This window comes from Alexandromys fortis, unplaced genomic scaffold (assembly GCF_014885135.2).
Source record: "Alexandromys fortis isolate MF-2015 unplaced genomic scaffold, M_Fortis_MF-2015_v1.1 scaffold_19, whole genome shotgun sequence".
In the NCBI taxonomy this organism is placed as follows: Eukaryota; Metazoa; Chordata; class Mammalia; order Rodentia; family Cricetidae; genus Alexandromys; species Alexandromys fortis.
In genome coordinates this window covers 11236215-11261454 of record NW_026067890.1, presented here as the reverse complement: position 1 = coordinate 11261454, position 25240 = coordinate 11236215, and the positions used below count along the sequence as shown (strand labels likewise).

General features: G+C 45.8%; 1 protein-coding gene and 1 pseudogene across 9 annotated transcripts in view; one reads left to right on the top strand and one right to left on the bottom strand.

The window, feature by feature from the left end:
- The window catches only part of Alpk1 (alpha kinase 1), a 94428-nt gene extending 69710 nt beyond the window's left edge, over positions 1–24718 (top strand). For 5 of the 9 annotated variants that reach the window (XM_050142036.1, XM_050141966.1, XM_050141896.1 and 2 more), the window contains 11 exons: positions 3564–3762; positions 9014–9073; positions 10941–11027; positions 12853–12929; positions 13720–13815; positions 14982–15086; positions 16850–18974; positions 19225–19378; positions 21001–21163; positions 22547–22733; positions 23179–24718. In XM_050142036.1, the coding sequence (XP_049997993.1) occupies positions 3564–3762; positions 9014–9073; positions 10941–11027; positions 12853–12929; positions 13720–13815; positions 14982–15086; positions 16850–18974; positions 19225–19378; positions 21001–21163; positions 22547–22733; positions 23179–23378 (3453 nt within the window). In that variant the 3' untranslated portion in view covers positions 23379–24718. Of the gene's footprint in view, positions 1–3563; positions 3763–4125; positions 4197–9013; positions 9074–10940; positions 11028–12852; positions 12930–13719; positions 13816–14981; positions 15087–16849; positions 18975–19224; positions 19379–21000; positions 21164–21687; positions 22734–23178 lie in introns of those variants that run through there. The other 4 variants (XM_050142250.1, XM_050142325.1, XM_050142175.1 and 1 more) reach the window with 4 other exon arrangements.
- Positions 7608–8493, bottom strand: LOC126502301 (60S ribosomal protein L7a-like; annotated as a pseudogene).
- Positions 24719–25240: the final 522 nt, after the last annotated feature.

Below are 25240 nucleotides of genomic sequence, written 5' to 3'. Positions count from 1 at the left end.
CCAAAGCCACAGAGAAACCCTGTCTCGAAAAACCAAAAAAAAAAAAAAAAAAAAAAAAACCTAATTCAAATCACGTCACCACTGCTAGGTGACGCTATCCCTTACTCATGGCCCTACTAACCCAGAAACACGGGGCACTGCTCCCAGCTGTAGCGTGCTCCCCCAGCTTGTGCTTTCACGCCCTTGCTCCTTACAGCCAGTGCGCAGGCTCCACGTGCCTTGCTCCCCGAGTTTTCATTATAGAAAACTGTCCTTAGCTCACGTCCACTGACTACATGTTTTAGACTTCCTTGACCAAAAGAGCTGGTCCTTATTGTCTATCTGTTTGTTTCTGTTTTATGAAACAGTTCTGGCTGTCCTAGAACCCACTCTGTAGACCAGGCGGGCCTCAAATTTACAGAGACCCGCATGCCTCTGCCTCCGAGTGCTGGGGTTAAAGGCGTGCAGCACCACCGCCCAGCCAGAGCTGGTTCTTTTTCTTGCTAACATCTGTAACAGCCACCAAGATTTTTCAGGGATGCGCCACTCTTTAAATTCTGATTGGACTCTTTCAGTGTGCTGTTACACCCTACACCCTACTTAGATCAGCACCTACAGCAATACTGACTCCATCTATGGTGCTGGTGAGCATAGTTATCAAGTAATTGGCTGGATCACAATTAATAAAAACTCAGAGACAGATATTGGGGTTCAACCTGAAGGTCAGAAAAGCAAAACAGCTGCTTGAAATGTCTGAAATGGCGATCCTGCCTCCAGGAATCCTCAGAATGAGACCGTCTTTGAGAGCTGTCCCATCCAGAATTCCTCTAGGGCTGGGATTAAAAGGCTTACACCATTACCACCTGGTTTCTAGGACAAACTAATGTGGCTTACTGGGATTAAAGGTGTGCGTCACCACTGCCTGTTCTGTAAGACTGACCAGGGCAGCTGTTTTACTCTCTGATCTTCAGGCAAGTTTTATTTATTAAAATACAAATGAAACATCGCTACAATTGACACGCCAGAGTCCTCTGGTAGAGTGAGCCTAAGAGGCAGGAGCTTAGTCCATCTGCACCTGGCTCTCCCGCGCTCACGCCTACTCAGCTCCTAGGCCCAGGTGATGTAAACTTAACCTCTTTGAGCCTCCAGGTTTCCCTCCTGTAAATGGGGTTAATAACAGAATCGGCCTTGGGAGGTGGGGTGGGGGGTGCGTGGCTGTGGCCACTGGGAGATCAGTCACAGAATGCTCGGAGTGCTGCTGTGGCTGAAGTCTAGCTTGGTATGTCAAGGGTTAAGACTTAGGATGGTGTTGTGAAGAAAGCAGGGCCCAGTGCTGAGTATGAAGCCCATTGAGGGTAAAGATCCCTTACAGTGCCTCCCTGGCTTCATCTGGGAGCAAAGAGACCTAGAAAAGACTCAGGTGGGTTCAGTTCAGAATATGAACTCACTTACACTGAGTTGTGCGGCCATGAGATCACTGGCTTCCCTATAATCAACTCCCTAACAACAAAGACAACTGTGTTTTCCATAGAAATTTACCCTGTTTATTTTTACTTGTCTTTCCTTCCTTGTTTCTTTTGTTTAAGAAAGAGTCTCTAGCCCAGGTTGGCCTCTAGTTCACCACAAAGGCCAGGATGACATTGAACACTGGCTACCACATCTGGTTTACTCATTGCTGGGTATCAAACCCAGGGCTTCAAGCTATGTGAAGCAACCATTCTCCCAACTGAGCCCTAGATCCTGTTTTCACTTCTCACTCACGTTACTTTCCCCCCTTTGTTTGTAAATATATATATGTGTGTGTGTGTGATTATATTAACAGGATAATAAAATCAAATTTAAATTTTAATCTAATATACTGTTTTCTAATTAAATATATGTAATAGGGGTGGATGTGGTGGTACGTGTCAGTCATCAAAACACTTAGAAGCTGAAGCAGGAGGGAAGATCAGGAACTGAAGCCAGCTGATGTTAAACATACGTGCATAGTCTGCCCCGACACTGTTCCTGTTGAACCAGCTCTTGCCATAGACCAGCCAGTGTTAGATCATTCTGTCTCCATTAGGAGGGCTTTTTTCTGCTGGGAAGTGCATTTGAAATGAATGCCAGGCCAATGTGCTCAGCCCGAAATGGGACAGCTGCCACTAAGGCTCAGGGATCATTTCAGGAGGAGGAAGAAAGGCTGTTAAGAGCTAGAGGCAGGGGACATCTGCAGTGATACAGTATTTGCTGGCCATGGCAATGTTGCTGCATATAGGAGCTCCCAGCAGCTCTAGCTACATATAAAAGACCTGCACGTGGTCAGGCTTGTCATAACCCCAGCATGGCTGAGGAAGTGAATCATGAAGTTACAGCCCTAGCTGAGGAGCTATTTATTGATGATGGATGGCAGTGGGGTGGAGAGATTGAGCTTGCTTTCTTTTCTTTTCTTTTTTCCCCCTGAGACAGGGTTTCTCTGTGTAACAGTCTTGGCTGTCCTAGAACTCGCTTTGTAGACCAGGCTGGCCTCGAACTCACTGAGATCCGCCTGCCTCTGCCTCCCAAGTGCTGGGATTATAGGCGTGCGCCACCGCTACCCAGTTTGAGATTAAGTTTTCTTTAGGGATGCAGTCCCTAATTGAATTGTCCTACACCCATATGCATTAAGTGGACTCAGTGGCTTAAAAGGAAGAACACATGAATGAAGAGGAGGGAACAGGAGAAACTGAGGAGGCGAAGGGGAGTGGATTCGATCAAGCCGCATTGTATGCGTAAATGAAATTCTCAATCTTCTCTCTCTCTCTCTCTCTCTCTCTCTCTCTCTCACACACACACACACACACACACACACAGAGAGAGAGAGAGAGAGAGAGAGAGAGAGAGAGAGAGAGAGAGAGGGAGGGGGGGGGGGGGGGGGGGGGGGGGGGGGAGGGGGAGGGGGGGGGGGGGGGGGGGGGGGGGAGGGGGGGAAGGGAAGGAGGGAGAAGAGAGAAAGTGATATGAAAAGGTCTCCCGGATAGGATGATGCCTAAACTAAGAAGGCCAAAGAGCAGTGTGCCTAGTGTGATCTCATTAATGACAGAGAGAAAGAGAAGGAAAGATGCCACGCAAGACCAAGAACCAATGTCTATGTACACATAGAAGGGGACGCGCCTGTTCAGACGGAGTTCACCTAAATCATTATCAGGGAGGACAGGCACCAGAGGAGACAGAGGGCGGGGAGACGGCATACCAGTCTGTGTCCACGTTTGTGTTGTTTTAATTTAACAAGAAATATGCACTTTCCACCGGCATGGTTTTAGACTTTGGAGGGGAAATGCAATGAAGACAATACTATTTTATCAACAGAAGTGAACTTTTTCCTTAATTACTTTTTCCTCCTTATGATTTTATCGCTCACTAAAGTATACTTCTCCCACTAGCTACAAGCTTGACTGTTGTTTTAATTCAAAGTACCTAGATGACTAGGCTTGGTTCAGGACGGCTTTCTTTGGGGGGGGGGGGGGGGGGGGGGTGGTGGGGGTGGGGGGGGGGGAGGGGGGGGGGGGGGGGGGGGGGGGTTGCGGTGTTGTGTGGTTCATTGTGTCCTGTGGCTGCTTCTGCAGGCGGCCTTGCGAGCCTCCATCCTTGTCCGGGACTGCGACGCCGCCGCCGCTATTGTCTTCTTGATGGACCGGTTCCTGTACGGACTCGACGTCTCGGGAAAACTCCTGCAGGTCGCCAAAGGCCTGCACAAGTTGCAGCCCGCGACGCCCATCGCCCCGCAGGTGGTCATCCGCCAAGCCCGGGTCTCCGTCAACTCAGGTGGGCTCCATCCCTTGGCGCCGGCTGGTCCCCAGCCCGCTTGCTCCCAGCTACTTGACCTCTCCGGGCGCTGGCGGGCACCGGCGGGTGCCACCTCGGCCGCCCCAGCCCGCGCTGCCCCTGCACCCGCCTCTCTGCAGGCACAAAGGCCTGGCGTAAAGGGTTTCAGAGCCAAAAGCAGGAGAGAAAATTGTGAAAGGGTGTGGAAAATACTAATTGGAGCCTTTGTCTGCTAACAAATCTGTCCCGCTGCTTTCAAACAGGGGCATCTGAATTGCTGTACTTCTGACCAAGGGCCTTTAAAAAGCTGATTAGAAATCGACTCTTTTCTCCTAGCTCTCCTGTCTCCTTTCTGTAGGGCCACTTGACTAAGCCGACAATGGAGCTGACAACCCACTGAAGCAATTTGAGGGTTTTCATCATTGAGAACACCGGTACAGTACCTGATTAGGGCTGAAAGTATCTTTTTTTCTCCCTGTCACTTTGAATGAAATGAAAACTGAGGCTGACAGGCCAACTTACGGAGCAGGGGAGCGGGGCTGAGGTGGGGGCTGGGTGGGTGGGGGACAGCCCAGCCCGCTCCCACACAGGTCTAGAGTTATTTTAATTACTCATAATCTGTAAATTTAGAAACGTGGAGCGAAAGTATGGGAACAGAAATCAAATCTCCTCTCGAGAGAGAACCAGCCCAACCACCTCCCCCCCCCTTTTTTTGCTTGATTTTAACTATTTCTGTTATTTTTGGTAACTCTGGTCTGTACGAGGTGGAAGTCTATTTACTTCATTTCTTTTGAAAGGGAACTGCAGAAACTATACTAAATGGGATGATTGTTTAGCGCAGAAGGGACAGATAAAATAGCACGAGAGAGAAAGGGCTTGTAGAGATTGCCTTTTCAAAAACCCAGTCAGGGCTGGAATACAACTGCAAGTAGAGTAGCTTGCTGGGCATATGGGAAGGCCTAGCTCCAGCCCACGCACCACAAAAGCCCAAGTCCACTCTGGCAAATTCTTCTAACTGTAAATGGTGCCTGTGACTTACTCTTGACTTTTCCTGAGTAACTCTAGAGAAAGCTGAACATTTTCCCTCGTGGGGGGATAGAACCCATGGCCTCATGTTTGCTAGTTAAGTGCTCTACCACTGAGCTACATTCCTTTGCCTTGTTTTTTCATTGTTGCCACATAGGCGGTAGAGAGTGTTTCTCCTTCCGAAGCCTTAATGTCGTCATGGGAAGTCTATTCCTTGACTCACCTGAATCTAAAATAAAAGACCTGGGTCTTATTTCTCAACTGTGAGCTCGTCTTTTGCTCAAAGGCATTTCTACAAGTGCTACTAAAACACACAGCCTCAGGACTGGCTCTTGTAAACTACCCTAAAACATCTGTACACCTACATATCATTCAAATACAATGGGTATGTATGTGGGTGCGGAGCATTTAGCGTTGACCATGTGAAGGAAGCCCTGGGTAGAGAATGGGGCACCCTGGGAATGTGAGGAAGCATGAGTTCTGTTTCTGAAGATCTGGAGCCAATGCTGCCCACAGGGGGAGCCAGGGACCAGCTAACACCATGTGCCCCCTGTGCCCCTCACTACATAACTGGTAACAGCCTGGAAACCCAGGTGCATTTTCTAGGACAGGCTCCCTAGATGTTCCAGCCCTGACCTCCTGACCTATATATATATATTCCTGCACAGCACTAACGGCAGGAGGGAAAGACAAAGAACTGACCATTGAATTTAACGAACATACTGAGAATAAAGAAAGAAGAGAGATGGGGATGTGAAGAACTCTGAAAGTTAAAAGAGAAAAAATGTGCACGTACACACACACACACACACACACACACACACACACAGCAGGAGTTCCAGAACTGAGGAGATCCAGAAGTGAGACATCTTTATAGTGAAAGAGTAAACTAATCCTACGCCCTTTCTGGACCCAGTGTGGCAAAACTACTAAAAATAAATAACAAAAAAGTCTTAATGGAAACAAGAAGAAAAGACAAGTCATTGGCATAGGAAATACAATTAGACCTGACTAAAATCATTAGATAAGGAGGGATGATTCCGTTGTTAAAACTACATAGTGCTCTTACAGAGGACCTGGGTTCCGTTCCCACACCCATGTTAGGTGGCTCACAACTACCTATAACTCCAGCTCCAGGGGATCTGACGCCCTCCTCCGGTCTTTGTGGGCACCTGCACTTACCTGTATATACCCTGTCCACCCCTATCCCAGACCCCTAAACACACATTCAACATAATGAGAAATAAAATAAATCTTTGGCAAGCATGGCGACATACACCTTTTTTTAAAAAAATATTTATTTATTATGTATACAATATTCTGTCTGTGTGTATTCCTGCAGGCCAGAAGAGGGCACCAGACCCCTTTACAGATGGTTGTGAGCCACCATGTGGTTGCTGGGAATTGAACTCAGGACCTTTGGAAAAGCAGGCAATGCTCTTAACCTCTGAGCCATCTCTCCAGCCCGGCGACATACACCTTTAATCCCAACTCTTAGGAGGCAGAAATGAACAAATCTCTGAGTTTGAAGCCAGCCTGATGAACATGCAGAGATCCAGGCCATCCACGACTACATAGTGAAATCTGGTCTCAAAAAAAATATCAAAACAAAGAAAGAAATAAAAATATAAAAAAAAACAGTCTAGATAAAAAGAAGAAATATCCCAGAAAGCAGTGGAATAAAATCAAATCGGAGACAAAATAATTTGAACCTACCTAGAATTTTATAACCAGCAAAACTATCATTTAAAAGTGTAGGCAAAACAGATATTTTGGAAGATTATTTTTCTAAAGCAAAATTAAACATAGAAAGATGGGCCTCTTGGTGCACAAACTAGACAAGGTGTGCAGTGTCTATTAGAACATGTGTCATTGCTGAAACAGGTCATTTGGAAATGAAATCTGACACAACCGATCTGTGTCATTAGGGAAAGCCCTAGGAGACAGTGACATTTTTTAGAGGTTTTTGTTTTATTTCCTACACTTATGTGTATGCGTATGAATACAGATGCCCACGGGCCCAGAATTGGATATCAGAACTCCCTGAAGCCGGAATTACAAGAGTCCGTGAGCTACCCAGCATTAGGTGCTGGGACCTGAAATCTACAAGAGCAGCCACTGCTTTCACCACTAAGTCATCCCCAGCCCCATGACAATAACAATTTAGTGAAGAGTAAAAGAAGGAGGAGGGGGAGGAGGGAGAGAAAGTCTTGGAAACATTTGGAATAATGGCATTCCGGGCCAAAACCATTACGACATGGGATAATGGCGATGTGAAAGCCAGGCCAAGAAATCGCAGGAAGAACAGGAAGCAACTGCGACAGAGTGGGGATGAAAGGGAAAAGAGAGAACTCAAACATGGGCACAAAGAGGTATCAGAGTCCCCATGATGCAGGGGGTTTCGAGTCAATTAGAAGAGGAGGCAATTAAAAGGCAAGTGGTTGAGTTTCCTGTTTATGAAAAACAACAACCCATAGATAAGGTTGTACTCTTAAGTTTGCTCACCCAGTCCCGCAACCATTCAGTCCCAGGAAAAACCCAGAGAAGCTTATATTACTTATAAACTGTTTGGCCTATTAGCTCAGGTTTATTATTAACTAGCTCTTACAACTTAAATCAACCCATAATTCTTGTCTACGGTTAGCCACGTGGCTTGGTACCCTTTCTCAGTGAGGCATTCTCATCTTGCTTCCTCTGCATCTGGCTTGTGACTCACTGTCTGTCTTTCTTCTTCCCAGAATTCTCCGAATCTGGTTGCCCCACCTATACTTCCTGCCTGGCTATTGACCAATCAGTGTTTTATTAAACCAATATGAGTGACAAATCTTTTTTTTTGAAGTTTTATAATTATATTTATGTACAGAAAACTCAGCAGTACATTTAACCCAGTTTAGTGGCGAGTTCTTTGGCCTTTGCCTTTTCCAGCTTGGCAATTCGAGCCACAGATTTAGGACCCAGGACGTTGCCTCCCCAGTGGTGGCGGATCTCATCATATCTGTCATTGTAATTGGTCATAATAGCTTCCACCAGCTTGGCCAGAGCACCCTTGTCTTCCGAGTTAACCTGTGTGAAGGCAACAGTGGTGCACGTCTTCCTATGGACCAGACGCCCCAGCCTGGCCTTTCCCTTGATGATGCAGTAGGGGACCCCCATCTTGCGACACAGAGCAGGCAGGAAGACCACCAGCTCAATGGGGTCTACGTCGTGGGCAATCACCACCAGCTGAGCCTTCTTGTTCTCTACCAAAGTGGTGACTGTATTGACGCCCGCTCGAAGGACAGGTGGTCTCTTAGTCGGGACATCCCCTTTGCCTGCAGCTTTCTTCTCAGCACGGGCCAGCAGCCTCTGCTTCTTTTCCTGCTTGGTCTCTGGCCTGTACTTGTGGGCAAGTTTAAGCAACTGGGTAGCTGTTTGCCGGTCCAGGGCCTGGGTGAACTGGTTAATGGCAGGAGGAACTTTGAGCCGCTTGTAGAGGATGGCCCTCTCGCTGCGGCCTAATGTAGCGGGGCCATTTGACGAAGCGCGTGAGATCTCTCTTGGGCTGGATGTCCTGCCCAATGCCGAAGTTCTTAGGCCTCTTCTCAAACAAAGGATTCACCACCTTCTTTGCCTCCTGCTTCTTCACGACGGCGGGGGCCAGGGCCACCTTCTTCCCCTTGGCCTTCTTTCCCTTGGGCATCTTGCCGGGCTGAAGGAGAGAGCGAGTGACAAATCTTTACAGTGTACAAGAATATTGTACAGCATAATGTCCCTTCCATGTATTAGCAAACAAAATAAACAAAATATTTGGAAAAAAAAGATAACCGCAAATCCCTAGGCATAGGTGAGGAACTGTTGTGTAAATTGTCCCTGTTTTTGGGCATCTGTAATCTGTTGTGGTACAGCTTTCTCAGAAAGAAGACAAGCACCCTTTGCTTGTGTTTGCCTCTGATATCCTGCTTTCTCTGTATCCATAAACTCTGTGTGTGTGTGTGTGCGTGTGTGTGTAAAATGTAAATCTAATTGCCCCTTCAGATACTATATAACTTCCCAGTTTACCAATTCTTGAAATATATAATTTTTTTCAGTTTTATATTTGATGTAGTTGTTGATTTAAATGTTAGATCTGGGTATTTCCAGAGGGGACATGGTCCCTGTTACAACACATCAATCCTAGAGCAGAAACTATCATTAAATATGTGGATGTCTGGAACCCACTCGTTGGTGTCTGCTTGCTTCTTCTCAGGGAAACTGCTGAAGGCGGAGTACATCCTGAGCAGCCTGATAAGCAACAACGGAGCAACTGGTAAGTGTCTCACATGTTTAGAGCAATGCGTCTCTCGGGCCCTGCCATGGTCCTCATCTATAGCTGCTGAGTCTGTGTTGGCTACAAGGGACTACCTGGGACTGGATCTATAATAAGGAATGAAGCGGCTTCTATCGAGCTTCTTACTGCTCTCTGTTTCTGTTTTCTCTAAATTCAAACGCAAAGCAAAAGATTCTTGGTGCCTCATTGCTTTATTATACAGCACCTCAGCTAGCTCACAATAACTGCTAGTGTGGACAGTTTGTGAGCCCCAACAAGGGCTCAGTGGTAGCCCGGGCCAGAATCATGGGGTGGGGTTGGGGATGAGGGTTCTGGTTCAGAAGAATGCTCCTATGGCCTCATGCTTTTCAATGTTTTGGAAATTCATTTTGCTGTATAACAACTTCCATAAAAAGTTATTTTTGAAGTTACTTTCTTTCTGATATTCAGTAACATATAAAATGAAGCTTTAAGAGCTGTCTAGCAGCCGGGCGATGGTGGCGCGCGCCTTTAATCCCAGCACTCGGGAGGCAGAGGCAGGCGGATCTCTGGGAGTTCGAGGCCAGCCTGGTCTACAAGAGCTAGTTCCAGGACAGGCACCAAAGCTACAGAGAAACCCTGTCTCGAAAAACCAAAAAAAAAAAAAAAAAAGAGCTGTCTAGCAGATCATTTAATCCTTCGGAGGTTTTGTTGGGAGTCCTGAGCAGATCAGCCAGCAAGTTTCCCAAAAAGTTGAGCACAGTTTTTTCAGTCAACTTTGAAGTTCAATGGGCTGAGATCCATTGGTTCTTGGTTCTTGAAGCTTGTGGGGTGAACATGTGTGTGGAAGACATGTTGGGGTGCAAACGTTCACTGCATGCCTTTCCTTTGTGGCCGCCAGCACAAAACCACGGTGCTCATATTTTCTGTTTTCTACACTATAGATGCCCGCCAGAAAAACCTACACACACACACACACACACACACACACACACACACAACCTATATGTGCATGCACAGGAACTAGGAAGAAAACAGTGTAGTTTCTTGAAGAGCTCAAGTCCATTTTTTTTTCCCCCACTGACATTTACCATTCTCCCTTTTCGTTTTGCCACCCACTGGGCCAGTTGACAAAACAGAACAAAAAGGATAATAGAGTACACAGTACAATGTATACGTGTGGGGCAATGTCATAACAAACTCCCTACATTGAAGAATTAATATATGCTAATACGAAACTGAAAACCCAGCCTACTTATCCACAAACTCCAGCCCAACTTCTTAGAATTTTACCTGCCTCACACAAATGCCCACATAAAACAACCAAAGTCACTCTCAACTCCCTTCATTCAGTCCAATGGCCAGCCTGAGTGCCAGCCCAGGTCTCCCTAGCAAGCATCATTACATGGGCAATGAATTCTCTCTTGGTCCGTGTTGAGTCATCACCTTCGGCATCCAAACAAATCTTGGGTGGTTGGAACTGACCGTGCAGTCTAGGATGCAGCCACAGACAGTGGGGTCTCACCATGGGTAAGATAACCTGGGGTCAGGATCTTGAAGAGCATTCAAGACAATAGCACTGAATCTGGGGTCTGAGAAAGAAGATGAACTGTTAAGAGGCCAGAGAAGAACATCCAAGGTTGGGATGATGTGAGTACAGGTAGGTGCATGAAACAAAAGACCAGATGAAGGTCCTAGGGAGCAGGACCCATTGATCAAACAGCCGCAGATTGTATAGAAGCTGGCCCCTGTAGAGGTTCGGGGATTGGAGCTGTCTCTCAGATCTAAATCATGTATGCACATGAAGAAAGACATCTCTGAAAATAGGTTTATTTTTACCCTGCCCTTTCCTTATTGACTCCAGGCAATGTCTTTGTTTTTATTTCAGGTACCTGGCTGTATAGAAACGAAAGTGACCAAATTCTGGTGCAGTCGGTCTGTATACAGATCAGAGGACAAATTCTGCAGAAACTAGGTACTGTCTGATGTCAATCATCATTCCTCTCAGGGCTCATGTACGGAGGCTGGCTAAAAGAATTTACTGTGGCGTTTCCTTATTATATCTGGTCAAGACCATCACATCCTGCTTCCCTGAGTTGTTCTGTTGAGATGAAAATAATGTTTAAGATATTAAGAGCTGAGTTGAACATGGTTGCACACACCTGTGTAGTCAACTCTGTATACTGAGGCAGGAGGATAGCTTGAGCCAGGAGACTGAGGCCTGCCTGGGCAACATAGTGAGAATCCATGTTTTAAAATGGCCAGGTGATGGTGGTGCACACCTTTAATCCAAGCTCTCAGGAGTCAGAAGTAGGCGGATGAATCTCTGCGAGGCCAGCCTGGTCTACAAAAGTGAGTTCCGGGACAACCAGGACTGTTATACGAAGAAACCCTGTCTCAAAAAGGCCCATAGCTTAAGAATATTAATAAGAGCCAGGCAGTAATAAACACATGCCTTTAATCCCAGCACTTGGAAGGCAGAGTCGGGCAGATCTCTGAATTTGAGGTCAGCCTGGTCTACAGAGCAAGTTCCGGGACAGATGGGGCTACCCAAAGAAACCCTGTGTCAAAAAAACAAAAACCGGGGCTGGAGAGATGGCTCAGCGGTTAAGAGCATTGCCTGCTCTTCCAAAGGTTTTGAGTTCAATTCCCAGCAACCACATGGTGGCTCACAACCATCTATAATGAGGTCTGGTGCCCTCTTCTGGCCTGTAGGCATACACGTAGAAAGAATATTATATACATAATAAATAAATAAATATTAAAAAAAAAAACAAAAAACAAAAGCAAGCAAACCAAAAATGAATATTAATGAAAGAAAGTCATTTTTTTCTGTATTGTTAGCCAAATTTTCAGTGATGATTTGTGGCTACTCACTGACTGTGTTTCTCACACATTCCTTGTTTGCAGCTGTGATTTGTGGCTACTCACTAACTGTGGTTACTCACACAATCCTTGGAGCGCTCACAGATTTTTTTGAGTAAAGTTTTCAAACCCTAATTAGACGAAAAGGCAAACTGAAGGTTTTGAAATTATAATAAAAGATGGTAACTATCGTTCTTATAAATAATGGAAACGACCATAGATTATATGTTTATGTATGTGTGCGTTACAGACTGTGCTGGCTGGTTTTGCATCAGCTTGACACAAGCTAGAGTCATCAGAGAGGAGGGAGCCTCCATTAAGAAAATGCCCCCATGAGATCACGCTGTAGGCAAGCCTTTTCTGAATTAGTGATTTTTGTAAGAAGGCCCAGCCTGTTGTGAATGATGCCATTGCTGAACCAGTGGTGCCATAAGAAAGCAGGCTAAGCAAGCCATGAGGAGCAAGCCAGTAAGCAGCAGCCCTCCAAGGCCTCTGTGTCAGCTCCTGCCTCCTCGTGCCTGCCCAGTGTGAGCTCCTGTCCTGACTCCCTTCAATACGAACAGCACTGTGGGAAGTGTGAGCGAAAGAAACCCTTTCCTCCTAAGTTGCTTTGTTCATGGCGTTTCATCACAGCAGTGGTAGCCCTGATGAAGATAGATACCAAATGCTTGATGACTCTTAAGTCCCGTGGCGACGTGGGAAAGTTATCAATGTACGGCCAAAAGGAAGAAACAAATTGCGGTGCCAGTCCTCCCTATGCTAGGTTCTCCTAACAGAAGTCAAGGACTGTTCCTAATGCCCTTGCTTTCTAAGTTCTTCCTGATTGTTTACTCTATTTATTATTTATAGCTATAAATGATTACTTGTTCATTATTTATCTGTTCGCTAAGACACAGATGCTGACGGTCTAGCCCTATTCTTCCCCTGTTTTTCAGGCATGTGGTACGAAGCTGCAGAGTTGATATGGGCCTCCGTCGTAGGCTATCTGACGCTCCCTCAGCCAGACAAAAAGGTTGTGTGCCTACATGACATGCAGTGCCTCCTCTCCCTGCTCGTCTTCGGATAGTTGTCTCTTTACAACACAATTAATTTTATGACTTATCAAGTTTATCAGCACCATCTTCTTTACCTACACAAGCACAGGACCAGGGACATCAGGGAACTTCCTCGTGTGTCATAGTTAGTCTTGGCCTATGGCAGGTTTCTATAATAATTCCCAACCATCCAACTCTAAATTGAGCTCTCTGCTCCACTGGGTCCATCCTGTCACATATTAGGCTTCACTTGGTTCTGTGACAAAACCGAGATGGCCATGATACTTCTGTAAGAAGTCATTTTCCAAGCGTCCAGTGAGCAAAGCTCCTTTTAATTGTGTGTGTGTGATAACATTGTTAAGAAACTGAGCCAACCCTTGCCTTGCTGTTAGTCGCCTCGTTCTCTCTGTGGCACTGTCCTCTCGTTACCTGAGCCTCCACTTCCCAGAGCTGTGTCAGTGAGTGAGGCCTATCCGCTTCTGCAACCCAGACAGAGAGTAGTAGAAGATCTCTTCCCATACCAATTATTGAGGCCTATTAATTAGGTAAATTAGTGCTGATGACCCAGTAAAGCCCAACTTCAAAGTAACCACATTTCCTCATTATGCCTTAGGATGTCTCTCAAGCCCAGAGATGTTTAATTCAAAAGTATCTTCAACATCATAGTCATAGGATAATAACTGGCAGATAGTTCACCTAGGATGGAGCCCTGGACTGCAGGCCACAAGATGAGAGAATGCCAGTCTGATTTGTTTGTTTTCCTTACAGGGCATTTCCACATCACTGGGTATCCTGGCGGACATCTTCATTTCCATGAGCAAAGCAGATTATGAAAAGTTTAAGAACAACCCACAGGTCAACTTGGTAATTGTCATTGGTCAAAAGCATGGTTCAGAGTGGCATGCCCTGGACGCCTGTCAATGCTGCTTCTGGTTACCCCACTTCTTTCCCAGTAGAGTAGGGGCTGGGCACACAGTTCCTCCTATGTTCATGGGAACAGCTCTGATGGGTCCTATTTGTCTTGGTCTTCCCAGCCTCTAGCACTGAATCAAATATACAAAGGGCGTGGAAATGTTCAAGCGAATGAATGAGAGGATTATCCTCAGAGCGGCTTTCAGTTACTATACATTTCCTTTCCATGTTTTACAAAATTTACTATGCAAACTTGGCGATAAAAGGATAATAATTTTAAAACAAAACCACAGTGGGGGCGACAGAGGGAGAGAATTTGGTTGGCAGAGCGTTTTCCATATAAGTATGAGGACCTGAGTTGGTTTGGTCCCCAACACCCACATAAAAGCCAGGCATGGTAACACGTGCTTATAATCCCAGTGCTGGAGACACAGGAAGAACCTTGGTGCTTGCTAGTCAGCCATTGTAGCTGAATCTGTGAGCTCCTGGTGAGAGACCTGTCTCAAAACAAAACAAAAAAGGGTGGACAGACCCTGAGAACGAGATCCACAAGCCATTATTTTTGTTGTTCAAAGCAGAGCATTGGGGATTTGCTCCGTATAGTCTAATATTACCATTCTTTTTCATAACTTTGTGCTGATCACTTCTTCAATACAAAATGAGCTCCTACAGGCCACTGTCTCCTCAAGTCTAGAACGGTGTCTGGCTCCATGGAGGGGCCCAATCAATGTTTCCAGAATGAATGAACGAATCCTCGTTGGTATGAAGCCATAAAGAAACCCTTGGCAAGAAGAGCACGGAGATCACCCATCAGTCTGGATACAAAACTGTGGTTTCCCCAGTTTCCGGAGAGGCTCATCTGATTTACTTTGTCTAATGTTGTACATGGTAGAGCCTGTGCATTCTGAATGCAGGATAGGGATGGAGGCAGTTAGAGGAATGGACACCTGGTGCTCTGGACCCACTAAGAGTTTCTTAGCACTTGTTCCAACAGGCTCATGGTGAAAAGAAGGGATCCCTGGGCATCTTGAAAGAAACGCATTGCAATGTCAAGGGCTTTGTCTTCCCGATGCAGAAATATTACCTGCTGCTTCACTGTCCATCCCCTTTCCCCACAGGCCTTGCTCAAGGAGTTTGACCACCATTTGCTGTCAGCGGCCGAAGCCTGCAAACTGGCAGCTGCCTTCAGTGCCTACACGCCCCTGTTTGTGCTCACAGCTGTGGTAAATACGGGGTTTCCCATGCAGCAGGGAGGGGAAAGTCTAACCTTGAAGTAGATGCTGGCTCCTCGCTGGCAATTATGCTAAGACTCCGCGTGAGGAAAGTGCTGTTGGTCAGAAGGACCAGATCCTGATGGCAGCCGGGTTACTTCAGTCCAAGCGTATAAGGCTGTTCGTTCCAGAGCAAGGGGTTCCTAGGGCTACCACCCCAGGAGCCTTTTCAAAACATGTGTTTCCCGGGATCTGCTCTGTGCCTGTTAAATGTCAAAACCCCTTGGACTAACATTCCAAAACCTTTCATCAGTGGTTAAGGGCAAGTACTGCTCCTGTGCAGGTTCCTACCACCTACATCTGGTGGCTTGCAGCAGCCTTGTAACTTCAGCTCCAAGCAATCCAGCACCCTCTCTGGACTCCATGGGCATGTGCATGAACACGTAAACACACACACACACACACACATAACTTTTAACAATGAACTTATTCCTTGTTAACACCATATTCAACGCCATATCTGTAAGTTCGCACCTTTACATTTATTTCAACAACTTTGGATCAAAATTTTTGCGTCTGTAGAAAACACGTACAGACGGGCCTTTTGTTCTTGTCTTTCCCAGACAATGTAGTATTGACACCGTGTTATACAATAGAAGTGATCTCAAGAGGATGTGTGTACATGTTTTACATGTGTACCATTTTGTGCAAGGGACATCGGCATCCACAAATTTTGGTATCCACATAGGAAACCAGTACACGGATTCGATACACAGATAGATTTAAAGCCCACTACTCTGTTGTTTGGGTTATAATTAAATCAATGCCCTTACTGCATAGAGAAATGAGTTATGTTTATATCCTGGGTATGGACTGTGTCCGTGAGACTTTCGTCACTGGGACAAATACAAATCCTGTGAGAAGTAATCTAAGGGAAGGAAAGGGCTCTTCTTTGATTTTTGTTCTGCCTTAAATTTGGTGGTGTTGTTTGCCTTTTGCTTTTTACAGTTTCAGAGGCTTCCATCTGTGGCTCTCTGGCTCTATCACTTTGGTCCAGAGATTAGATAAAATGCCTTGGTAACGGGAGCTATCAAGAACAAAAGGTTCAGCCTCATGGCTACTAGTGCTAGCAGGCATCCATCCTCCTTATTCCAAACTCACTCCTGCTTATTGGATGGTACAACCCACCCTCAAGGTGGGTCTTGCATCCCTTATGTTGTCTCTGGTAAGTCTTCACAGACTTATCAAGTCAATCAGACAGACAACCCAACTGCCATGTATCATTTGCTAAAATGAATATCAGCAAAGGTCACAAGTCTGCCATATTCAGTGTACAAGCATCAGGGCTGAGGCAGGATGGAAGGTAAAGATAATGTCTTATCCTCCATACCAGTCAATGGCTCTTGTTGCCATCCTTTCTTACTTACCAAAACAAAATTCACCCCCCCCCATTAAACATTGGGAAGCTTCTTTAGAATGTCTGTGGTGTATCTCTCTCTTTCTGTAATATTTTAAGTGGTTATCCTCCAGGAATTAAAAAGGTTGCTGGGTTGGTGGTGGTGCACACCTTTAATCCCAGCACTTGGGAGGTAGAGGCTAGTGTGGATCTCTGTGAGTTTGAGACCAGCCTGGTCTACAAAGTGAGCCCCCAGAAGAGCCAGAGCTACAAAGAGAGACCCTGTCTCAAAAACAAAAGTGAAGAAAAAGAAAAGAAGAAAAGAAGAAATGTATCTAGTACTCGGTGCACTATCTGACCTGCATGTTCTTTTCCACAGAATATCCGTGGCACGTGCTTATTGTCATATAGTAGCTCTATTGACTGTCCCCCAGGATTGAAAAGTGGGTATCTGTATGATGCCAAAGAGGCTTTTGAGATTGGCCTCCTGACCAAGAAAGATGGAGAGCTGGTTAATGGGAAGCAGGAGCTGCACAGCTTCATCAAAGCCGCTTTCGGCCTCGCCACGGTGCACGGCAGGCTCCATGGGGAGACAGATGTGGTCCGTGCTGCAAGGCAGCTGTGCAGTGAAGCTGTGGAGAAGCTGTACACCTATAGCACTTCCTCTACCAGCCAGGACCGAGAAGCCCTGTCTCGGGAAATCATGTCTCTTGTCAGCCGGGTGAAGAGACATCTACAAGTTCAAAGCTTCCCAAATTTAGATGAGAGATCTTACGTCCCAGAGAGTTTCAAATGTGGCTTGGATAAGCCTATCTTGCACGGGCACATGGATTTCCAGCGAATTCTTGAGACCTATTCCCAACACCATACTTCCGTGTATGAGGTATTTAAAAGCACCTGCGGGAACAGAAAAGGCAATGAGAGAGACACAAAACCAGACATCTGCATCACTGCTCTGAAAACAGAAACAAACACCATGGATACTATGGGTGCTACTCTAGAGGAACTGTGTTCTCAAGGGAGCAGGAGTATAGCTTCCTCCCAGATGGCTGAGAAAGACCAGGAGAAGCTCAGAAGGGTAAGGAGAAAAAGTTGGACCCATTCTGAGGCATTTCGAGTCTCCCTAGGTCAAGATATGGGGACTGAGACTGAGCTACCAAGCCAGAGCAATGGCAGGGCAAATGTTCCCCACACGTCTCTGAGTGACAGCCGTAGCTCCAGTTCTTGGAGCAAACTGTCAGGCCTCAGCTCTTCTGCAAGCTGGGAGGAGGTGAACTGTGGTGTTGAGGATATGGCAGGGAGAGACTCCAGCAAAGCAGAACATCTTGTGGACACTCAGTGCTCCACGGCCCTGTCTGAGGAGCCCAAGACCGACAGAAGGGGCAGAGCTACAGACTTGTTTTCAAAGCTGTATGGCGTCTCTCATCAGGAAACTAAAGACCACGGTCTGCAGTCTACACAAAGCCAGTTGCACAAACACACGTCCTTAACACCCATCGTTCCTCTCAACACAGCAGACACTTGCTTGGCCTCGGGTACGGGGTTCTTAGAAGGCCCTGAAAGAAACTGGGATGCCAGAAATGGAGGACCTAGGAATACTTCTCTTCAATCCAGCCCTTCATGTGGCTCTGTTTCCTGGTCCTTGTCTAGTTCTGACAAGTTCACAGACATGGCCACATATCCTTCAGTTCAAGAAGAAGAAACCTGTGAAATAGTTGGTCCCTTTCCAGAAACCAAGTTTGACACCAAAGACGGGTGTGGAGGAAAAAATGGGGGAAAGATCACTGAAAGATTCACAGGGCCTGCATTTACAGATGGCACCTCCTCAGTTGACCCGGAAGGGGAAACAGAAGAAAGCAAAGGGGATGAGCTGCCACCCTCTCAGGTAGTTCTGGAATGTTTAGAAGGCAGCCATTCAAGGTTGATAAGTAGCACTTTCTCCCCTTGTCTCTCTGTTCAGAGTGATGGCTCAGCAAAGACGGGCAGCTCAATTAAAGACCAGGGCCTGGACCCTGATGCCCCCACAGAGAATGAGGAAGGCCAACTACTTGACAGCACAGAGGTCAACCCCACTGGCCAAGATGGCGCTCACAGACCTAGTGCTTTGAGGCCAGGTCAGAGAGACGAGAGGCCCAATTCCTCTGTCAGTGGCTACAGTCCCTTCCCTGTCCTCAGCGAGGACTTCAGCACCACAGAGGAGGAAAAGGACCTGGGGAGCCTGCTGAAGAGCAGCCAGAACTCCAGCTCATCCTTACAGTGGTGGCCGAAATCAACTGCCTTTTCCAGCAGTTCTTTAGAGGGGGAAAGTTCATGGTCTCTTCTCAACTCCAGCAGAAGTTCATTCGCCTCATTGCCTGGACAGACCAGGCAAGAGATCCTTGAAGCTCGCACCCTGCAGCCCGATGACCTTGAAAAACTCCTGGCGGGAGTCAAAAATGACTGGCTGCTTCAGAGACTGGAGAATACAGGAGTTTTAAAGCCCAATCAACTCCAACGTGCACACAGTAAGTACAACAGTTTTTGTCTCTAGCTTCGGGCTTCAGAAGGTTTCTGTTGGGAGCCCTTGGAAGAGTTTGCTGGGTGTACCACTCACTTATCATGAAAGACGCATAATGTGACTCACCAGGAAAACTGCTTCTCTAGCGATGGAATTTCCTGCCAGGAACCTACAGTGAACATGCAAAGTGTACTCACTGGGTGCCAAGACCTGTTCAAAACGGCTTAAAGAAGTCTAACCTTATTTTTTTTTTCCAGACGCCCTTCTGCTAAAATATTCCAAAAAGTCTGAATTGTGGACAGCCCAGGAAACTGTGGTGTATTTAGGGGACTACCTGAAAGTGAAGAAGAAAGGCAAGCAGAGAAATGCGTTTTGGGTCCACTATCTTCACCAAGAGGAACCTCTGGGGAGGTATTTACTGGAAAACGTGTGTCGTCAGCATAATTGGACTAATTTCCTTTTGCTTGAGTAGTCATTCATGAGATTTTGAAAGGGTTGAGATATGGCCAAAATGTAAGCTTTCAGATATTGACTTCCTTCTTCATCATTAGTCAATTGATAACAGTTTCCATATATCACAGGGCTGTGCCCTGTGAGTGGCTGGATGCTTCAGAGTTCCCATAACAAAGAAACCAATCGTAACTCTTACAGTCAATCCAAAAAGCAAAGCAAGGCTATTTACATACAAAGAAACATCAGTTAGATAGACAGCTGACTTCCCAGTAGCAACAGTAGACACCCCAAACAATGGAAGTCACATACTTGAAAATATCTAATGCAGAGAACTATGAAGACATTTTCAAAGCGGCCAGTTTTGATACTAACAAATCCATGCTAAGGAAAACTAGTGTACAATGAGAAGAAAAGTGCCTCTCGTCTCAGAGTGATGAGCCACACTTCCGGAAGAAAGTCCCAGAAATGCTCCAGTACTGGTACCCCACAGGGGGTAGCCCTTTTGTACACACTTCTGGCCTCTGTCAATAAAGGAAACACTCTGGATTGGTTCAAAGCCTCTGCAGACCTGCATTCAGCGCTGGGGTGTCCCTCTCAGAACATCCCAACAGAGCATCATTGGGATGCTTTCTGATGCTGCGGAGGCTCCACCTGTGTGTGCACTTTTCGCTGTCAGATCTCTTCTCACACTCACGAGTCTGCATGTTCAGAACTATAGAGCCAGAGATTTCTAAAGGGGGGGGGTTGCTCTCGTTATGGTTTACAATGCTGACAACTTCCTCTAGTTTTTATAGGTCCCTCCAAGCACATGGGACATTACTAATAAATTTATACTGCAGCGGTCGGATTAATAAATCACCAAGGTAATAGGTATTTGAACAAGTTTAATAACAAAACCAGACTCACGAAACCAAGGTTCCAGCGGAGTAGCCAGCGGAGACAGGAGAGAAAGGGAAGGGGCGCGCAGCCTCTGTCCGCCCAATATATCAGTAAACATACGCCTGAGGGCAGCAATATAATCACTACTGTGACATATAGTACTGTCATTATTGCCTTATTTAATTCCTTACTACCGTGTATAGTCTCTGTCTGATTATACTCTGAGCCCTTGAAAGTTTTATGTCTTCAATCTCATACATTTCTCAGTACTCCCAGAACTAACACATTGATGTGTCCGTAATAGGTGTTGATAAAGTTAGTGCCCACAAGAATGAAATCACTCAAGGAAGGGATAGAGGTCAACTAATTGACCTCTTTAAGACCACACTGCAGACGATAGAGTCTCGGGCTCCAGACTCCACCACGTTGACCCCTGGTTTCCACAGAGGTGTGAAGAACGGCTCTGCTCCCTTGAGTAGGCTGAGTCCCTTCACGTTCCAAACCATTTCAGGCCAGCTAGCACGAGCTCTGCTCTCTTACAGAAGTGGCTCTTACAAAATTATTTAAATCTGAAGTTAAGACAATGATAGTGATTTGATGAGGAACAGAAAATATCTTTTAAACCGCGCGTCCCTTATCCCCTCTCACTCGCTCTGGAGGAGTGATCATTTCACACGTCGCCGTCCGTGTTCTGTCCTCAGATACGTTGGGAAGGAATACAAGGAGTGGAAGGGGCTGCGGCACCACTTCACCGATGTGGAGCGGCAGATGACGGCGCAGCACTATGTGACGGAATTTAACAAGAGACTCTACGAACAAAAGATCCCAACGCAGATATTCTACATCCCATCCACAGTATTGCTGGTGAGGACTTCGAAAGCATGAGTTTGGTTCATTAAACAAACCTACAAATAGATATTAGGTTTTATTTCTATTCCAAGTCAGGCTTCTAACTTGGTCCTGGCAAGATCTTAACGCATTCAGTTAATAGACTTCTTCATCATTCTTCATCAAGTTCTTCCTGTTAAAAATCCACGAGGAAAGTGACCTCTGCCCTCCTCCAACACACTCACTTGAACTAGACAGTCCAAGGGGTGACAGCAGAGTGACAGTCGACCCTAAGAGCTGGTTAAGTTAGCACTCTCACTAGACTTCTCTTTTGGGGTTGTCTCTGCAAAGGTCTCTCCAGGTTGTGTTTTGTACAAATTAGCCCTTCAGCAAGATACATAAACCCCTTGTGTCTTTCTTTCTCCAAGTCCTTGCAGCCATGCGAGACTAAGCTGTATCTTAAACACACTTAGCAAGGAAAAAAAAAAAGTACTTTCAAATTTCAGATTCAGGAAATTCTTAAATTTGACCCAATCTGTCTTCCTCTCTCCTGGATCCAGGGACATCGAAACCATTCTGTCTCCACTAAACACCACTTGAAAGAGATGAAGGCAAATCTCCCATTTTCTCTTGATCAAGAATACCCTGTTCCTCCAATATGGACTGGTTCCTTCCTGTATTCATATTTGTAATGATTTTTTTCATTGCCCAGAAACACTTCAACTCGTTTTTTTTAGCGTTTATAATATAGCTATCATCTGATCTGTACCTTCACATCAGAAAGTATTCAAGAGTCTTACAGGCATTGACCCTAACCTGTAAGTCAAGCTCATCATATGGAAATTTTGCATGAGCTATTAGCCTCTAGTCCCATGGCATGCTCCACTCGCGTGCTCTGGAAAGCCAGCCTGAAGCAAGGTCCCTGTGCCCTAATTTGTTTCACGTGTATGAATATTTTATCTACACTGTTTGTGCATCACTGTGTGCTTTGTGCCTCTGGAGGCCAGAAGAGGGCATTGGATCTCCAGGACTGGGTTTATAGATGTGAACCGACGTATGGATGCTGGAAACTGAGCTCAGGTCCTCTGGAAGAGTAGCCAGCGCTTCCAACCATTGAGCCATCTGTCCAATCCCTGTGACCAAACTGCTTAAGTGAGAAATTTAATCTATGAACAATAATCACTTTATATTTATTTTACGCTACAGGTAATGCTAGGTACTTTGTATTTGTTTCATCATTTAATGTTTTTGAGAAAACTAAAGAGTTATTATTATGACTCCTAGACCCACCTCTGAGAAAAGTGAAGTGTGGAGTAATAAATCTCCAAGGCAGAACCTCAGCCCAAATTGAGATCCAGCCCACTGCAGAGACTGTTGCCTTCACCACTGTGCGTACTGCCTCCCATCTTTATGTTTCAGATTTTGGAAGACAAGACTATCAAGGGATGCATCAGTGTGGAACCTTACATACTGGGAGAATTCGTCAAGTTGTCAAATAACACAAAAGTGGTCAAAACTGAGTACAAAGCTACAGAATATGGCTTGGCTTATGGCCATTTTTCTTATGAGTTTTCTAAGCACAGAGACGTCGTGGTGGATTTGCAAGGTATGTAAAGCAGGGGGTTACTTTTTATTTTGAATATTGCAACTGATTTCACTAATCATTAATCATATTTCATAGACCGTTCTGTGTGCAAGGTACTATTTGGAGTTAAGTTCATGGATTTTACTGCATGTTTCAAATGATTCCTGAGTGACTTGAGCATCTTGTTATCCATGCTATGGTCTCTTGGGCTCAGTTGCAGAGTGGTCCCTAGAAACATCTACTCACTTGAGTGGATACAAATAAAATCAGTTTTTTTTGTTACCACATTTCACTTCCTTGGCAGAAACTTACTAAATATAAACCCCAGGATGATCAAGTTTTCTATGTATCTCTTTAAGTATGCATGTGTGTGTGCACCTGCGTGTAAGCTTGCACGGGTGTGCATGTGTTTATGTGCTGACATTTCTGGTGCATGTGGTGTTCAGACGTATCCGTTCTCTTTTAGGTTGGGTGACTGGCAATGGAAAAGGCCTCATCTATCTTACCGACCCTCAGATTCACTCCGTCGATCAGAAAGATGTCACTACAAATTTTGGAAAGCGGGGGATATTTTACTTCTTTAATAACCAGCACGCAAGATGTAATGAGATATGTCACCGTCTTTCTCTGGCTAGACCTTCCCTAGAGAAACCAAGTAACCTGTAGGCTATAGGTTGGCAGCTTGACAGCCCTTCAGGAGCCAAGCATCAAATCTGCCTCCCGCAGGGCGCACAGCATGGCGTGATTGATCCGTTCAGCCGTTGACTTATAAGAGAATTTGGAAATGTATGGTTCCAGCCATTGACTTACAAGAGGAATTGGAAAACATTAGTTCCAAGCCCACACTTACTTGCCAGGAAAAGATTCTGCAGACCTTGCTCCCTGTGACACGGGAACATGTCAGGGGCTGTACTGGATTGTATATGATGTATAGTTGTATATGATGTTGGAGGTCCTGAGTTGTACGGTGAAGACAACATATAGGATAGAAAACTCGGCTGAAAATAAACTTCTGTCGTTTAAGTCATTGTGATTTGGGTTTGGAGGGGGTTGTTTTGCGTGTGTGTGTGTGTGTTTATTTTTTTTGTCTATTTGGAGGATTTTGGTTATTATCCGTTATGCTTGACAGTATTGCTGTTTTCCTACTAACCTGAGAGTTCTGTGTACATTTAAAAAGCTCAGACTCAGCTGGGCAGTGGTGGTGCACGCCTTTAATTGCAGCACTCGGGAGGCAGAGTCAGGCAGATCTCAGTGAGTTGGAGACCAGCCTGGTCTAAAAAATCAAGTTCCAAGACAGCCAGGAATGTTACACAGAGAAACCCTGTCTCTAAAAACAAATAAAATAAAAAGCTCAGACTCTTCTGATAACTAACCAATTTTTGTTTTTCTTTTGACATTTTACTTTTTATAAAACTGTGTTCCACAAAGAATTTTTTTTATTGAGATGAATTCACCAATCTTTATTTCATGTTTGTGTGTGGTACCAGATAACGTTGTGTTCTGGCTTCCTTTCCAATTCTTCCATGTTTCTATCTACTGCATTTCAGTCGATGAGAGATGACGGAAGAATGATCACGTACCCCATGGTCACCACAGCCCATTCTTTCCCCATACCTTTTCTGCGCATGAGATCAGTAGTTTTAGTTCCTGCTGGAAGACCTGTACAAAGGGAGGGCTGAAAATGCCTCAGGGCTACCACCCACATTTGGGGTGTGTCTTCCCACTTGGGTTAACATAATCTAAAAACTCCCTCCTGGACATGCTCAGAGGTTTGTCTCCTAAATGAACCTGCATCGTGTCAAATTGAACCACCTGTTGGGAGCAGTAAGACCCCCAGATCCTGAATTTCTTGTAATCCCCTGATCTGAGTGCCTACAGCTGCTCTGAGCACGAGACCTTCAGGAGTTCCTGATGGCAGGAGAGTGGTTTCTGGTGGGCTTGGCTGGGCCATGGCTATCTCTATATAATCTGCCCCTGAACACAATAAAGGGGGCATTCAAGGATGACCCGTGTCGCTGTCTCTCTGTCTGTGTGTTTTTAACCTCCAGCCCCCTTGCCCGAAGCTCGCGACTGGGTACCAGCGCACAGAGCACAGACGCAGGGGCGCGGCGCATGGCACCCACCCTAGATTTGAGTGGCACCTACCCTAGATTACTTTCATTTGTCATTGGTTGGTTTGGGATGACATTTGTTTCCATCTCCCCAGGAAAGTCACAGGGAAGTGGCTAAGGAAATACCATCTTGTCCTGACTCCATTTCAAATCTGCATAAACACTGCTCAGCTCTCTACCCACCAACAGTTACAGCTGACTTGGCAACACTTTTGACATCCCCATGACCTTGACCATGGTCCCGTTGTATTGACCTTACTAAAATAACCGAAGAAGGTACAAGTCCAGAATAAGTGACATGGTATGTCTGACATAATTACTATGTCCTGCCAGAAACCAAGGCTGCTCTGGCCCTCCTCTAACTCTGTTGTGAGTTATGCTCTTGTGACTTTTGCCCTGAGCTTCAACCCCAAAATA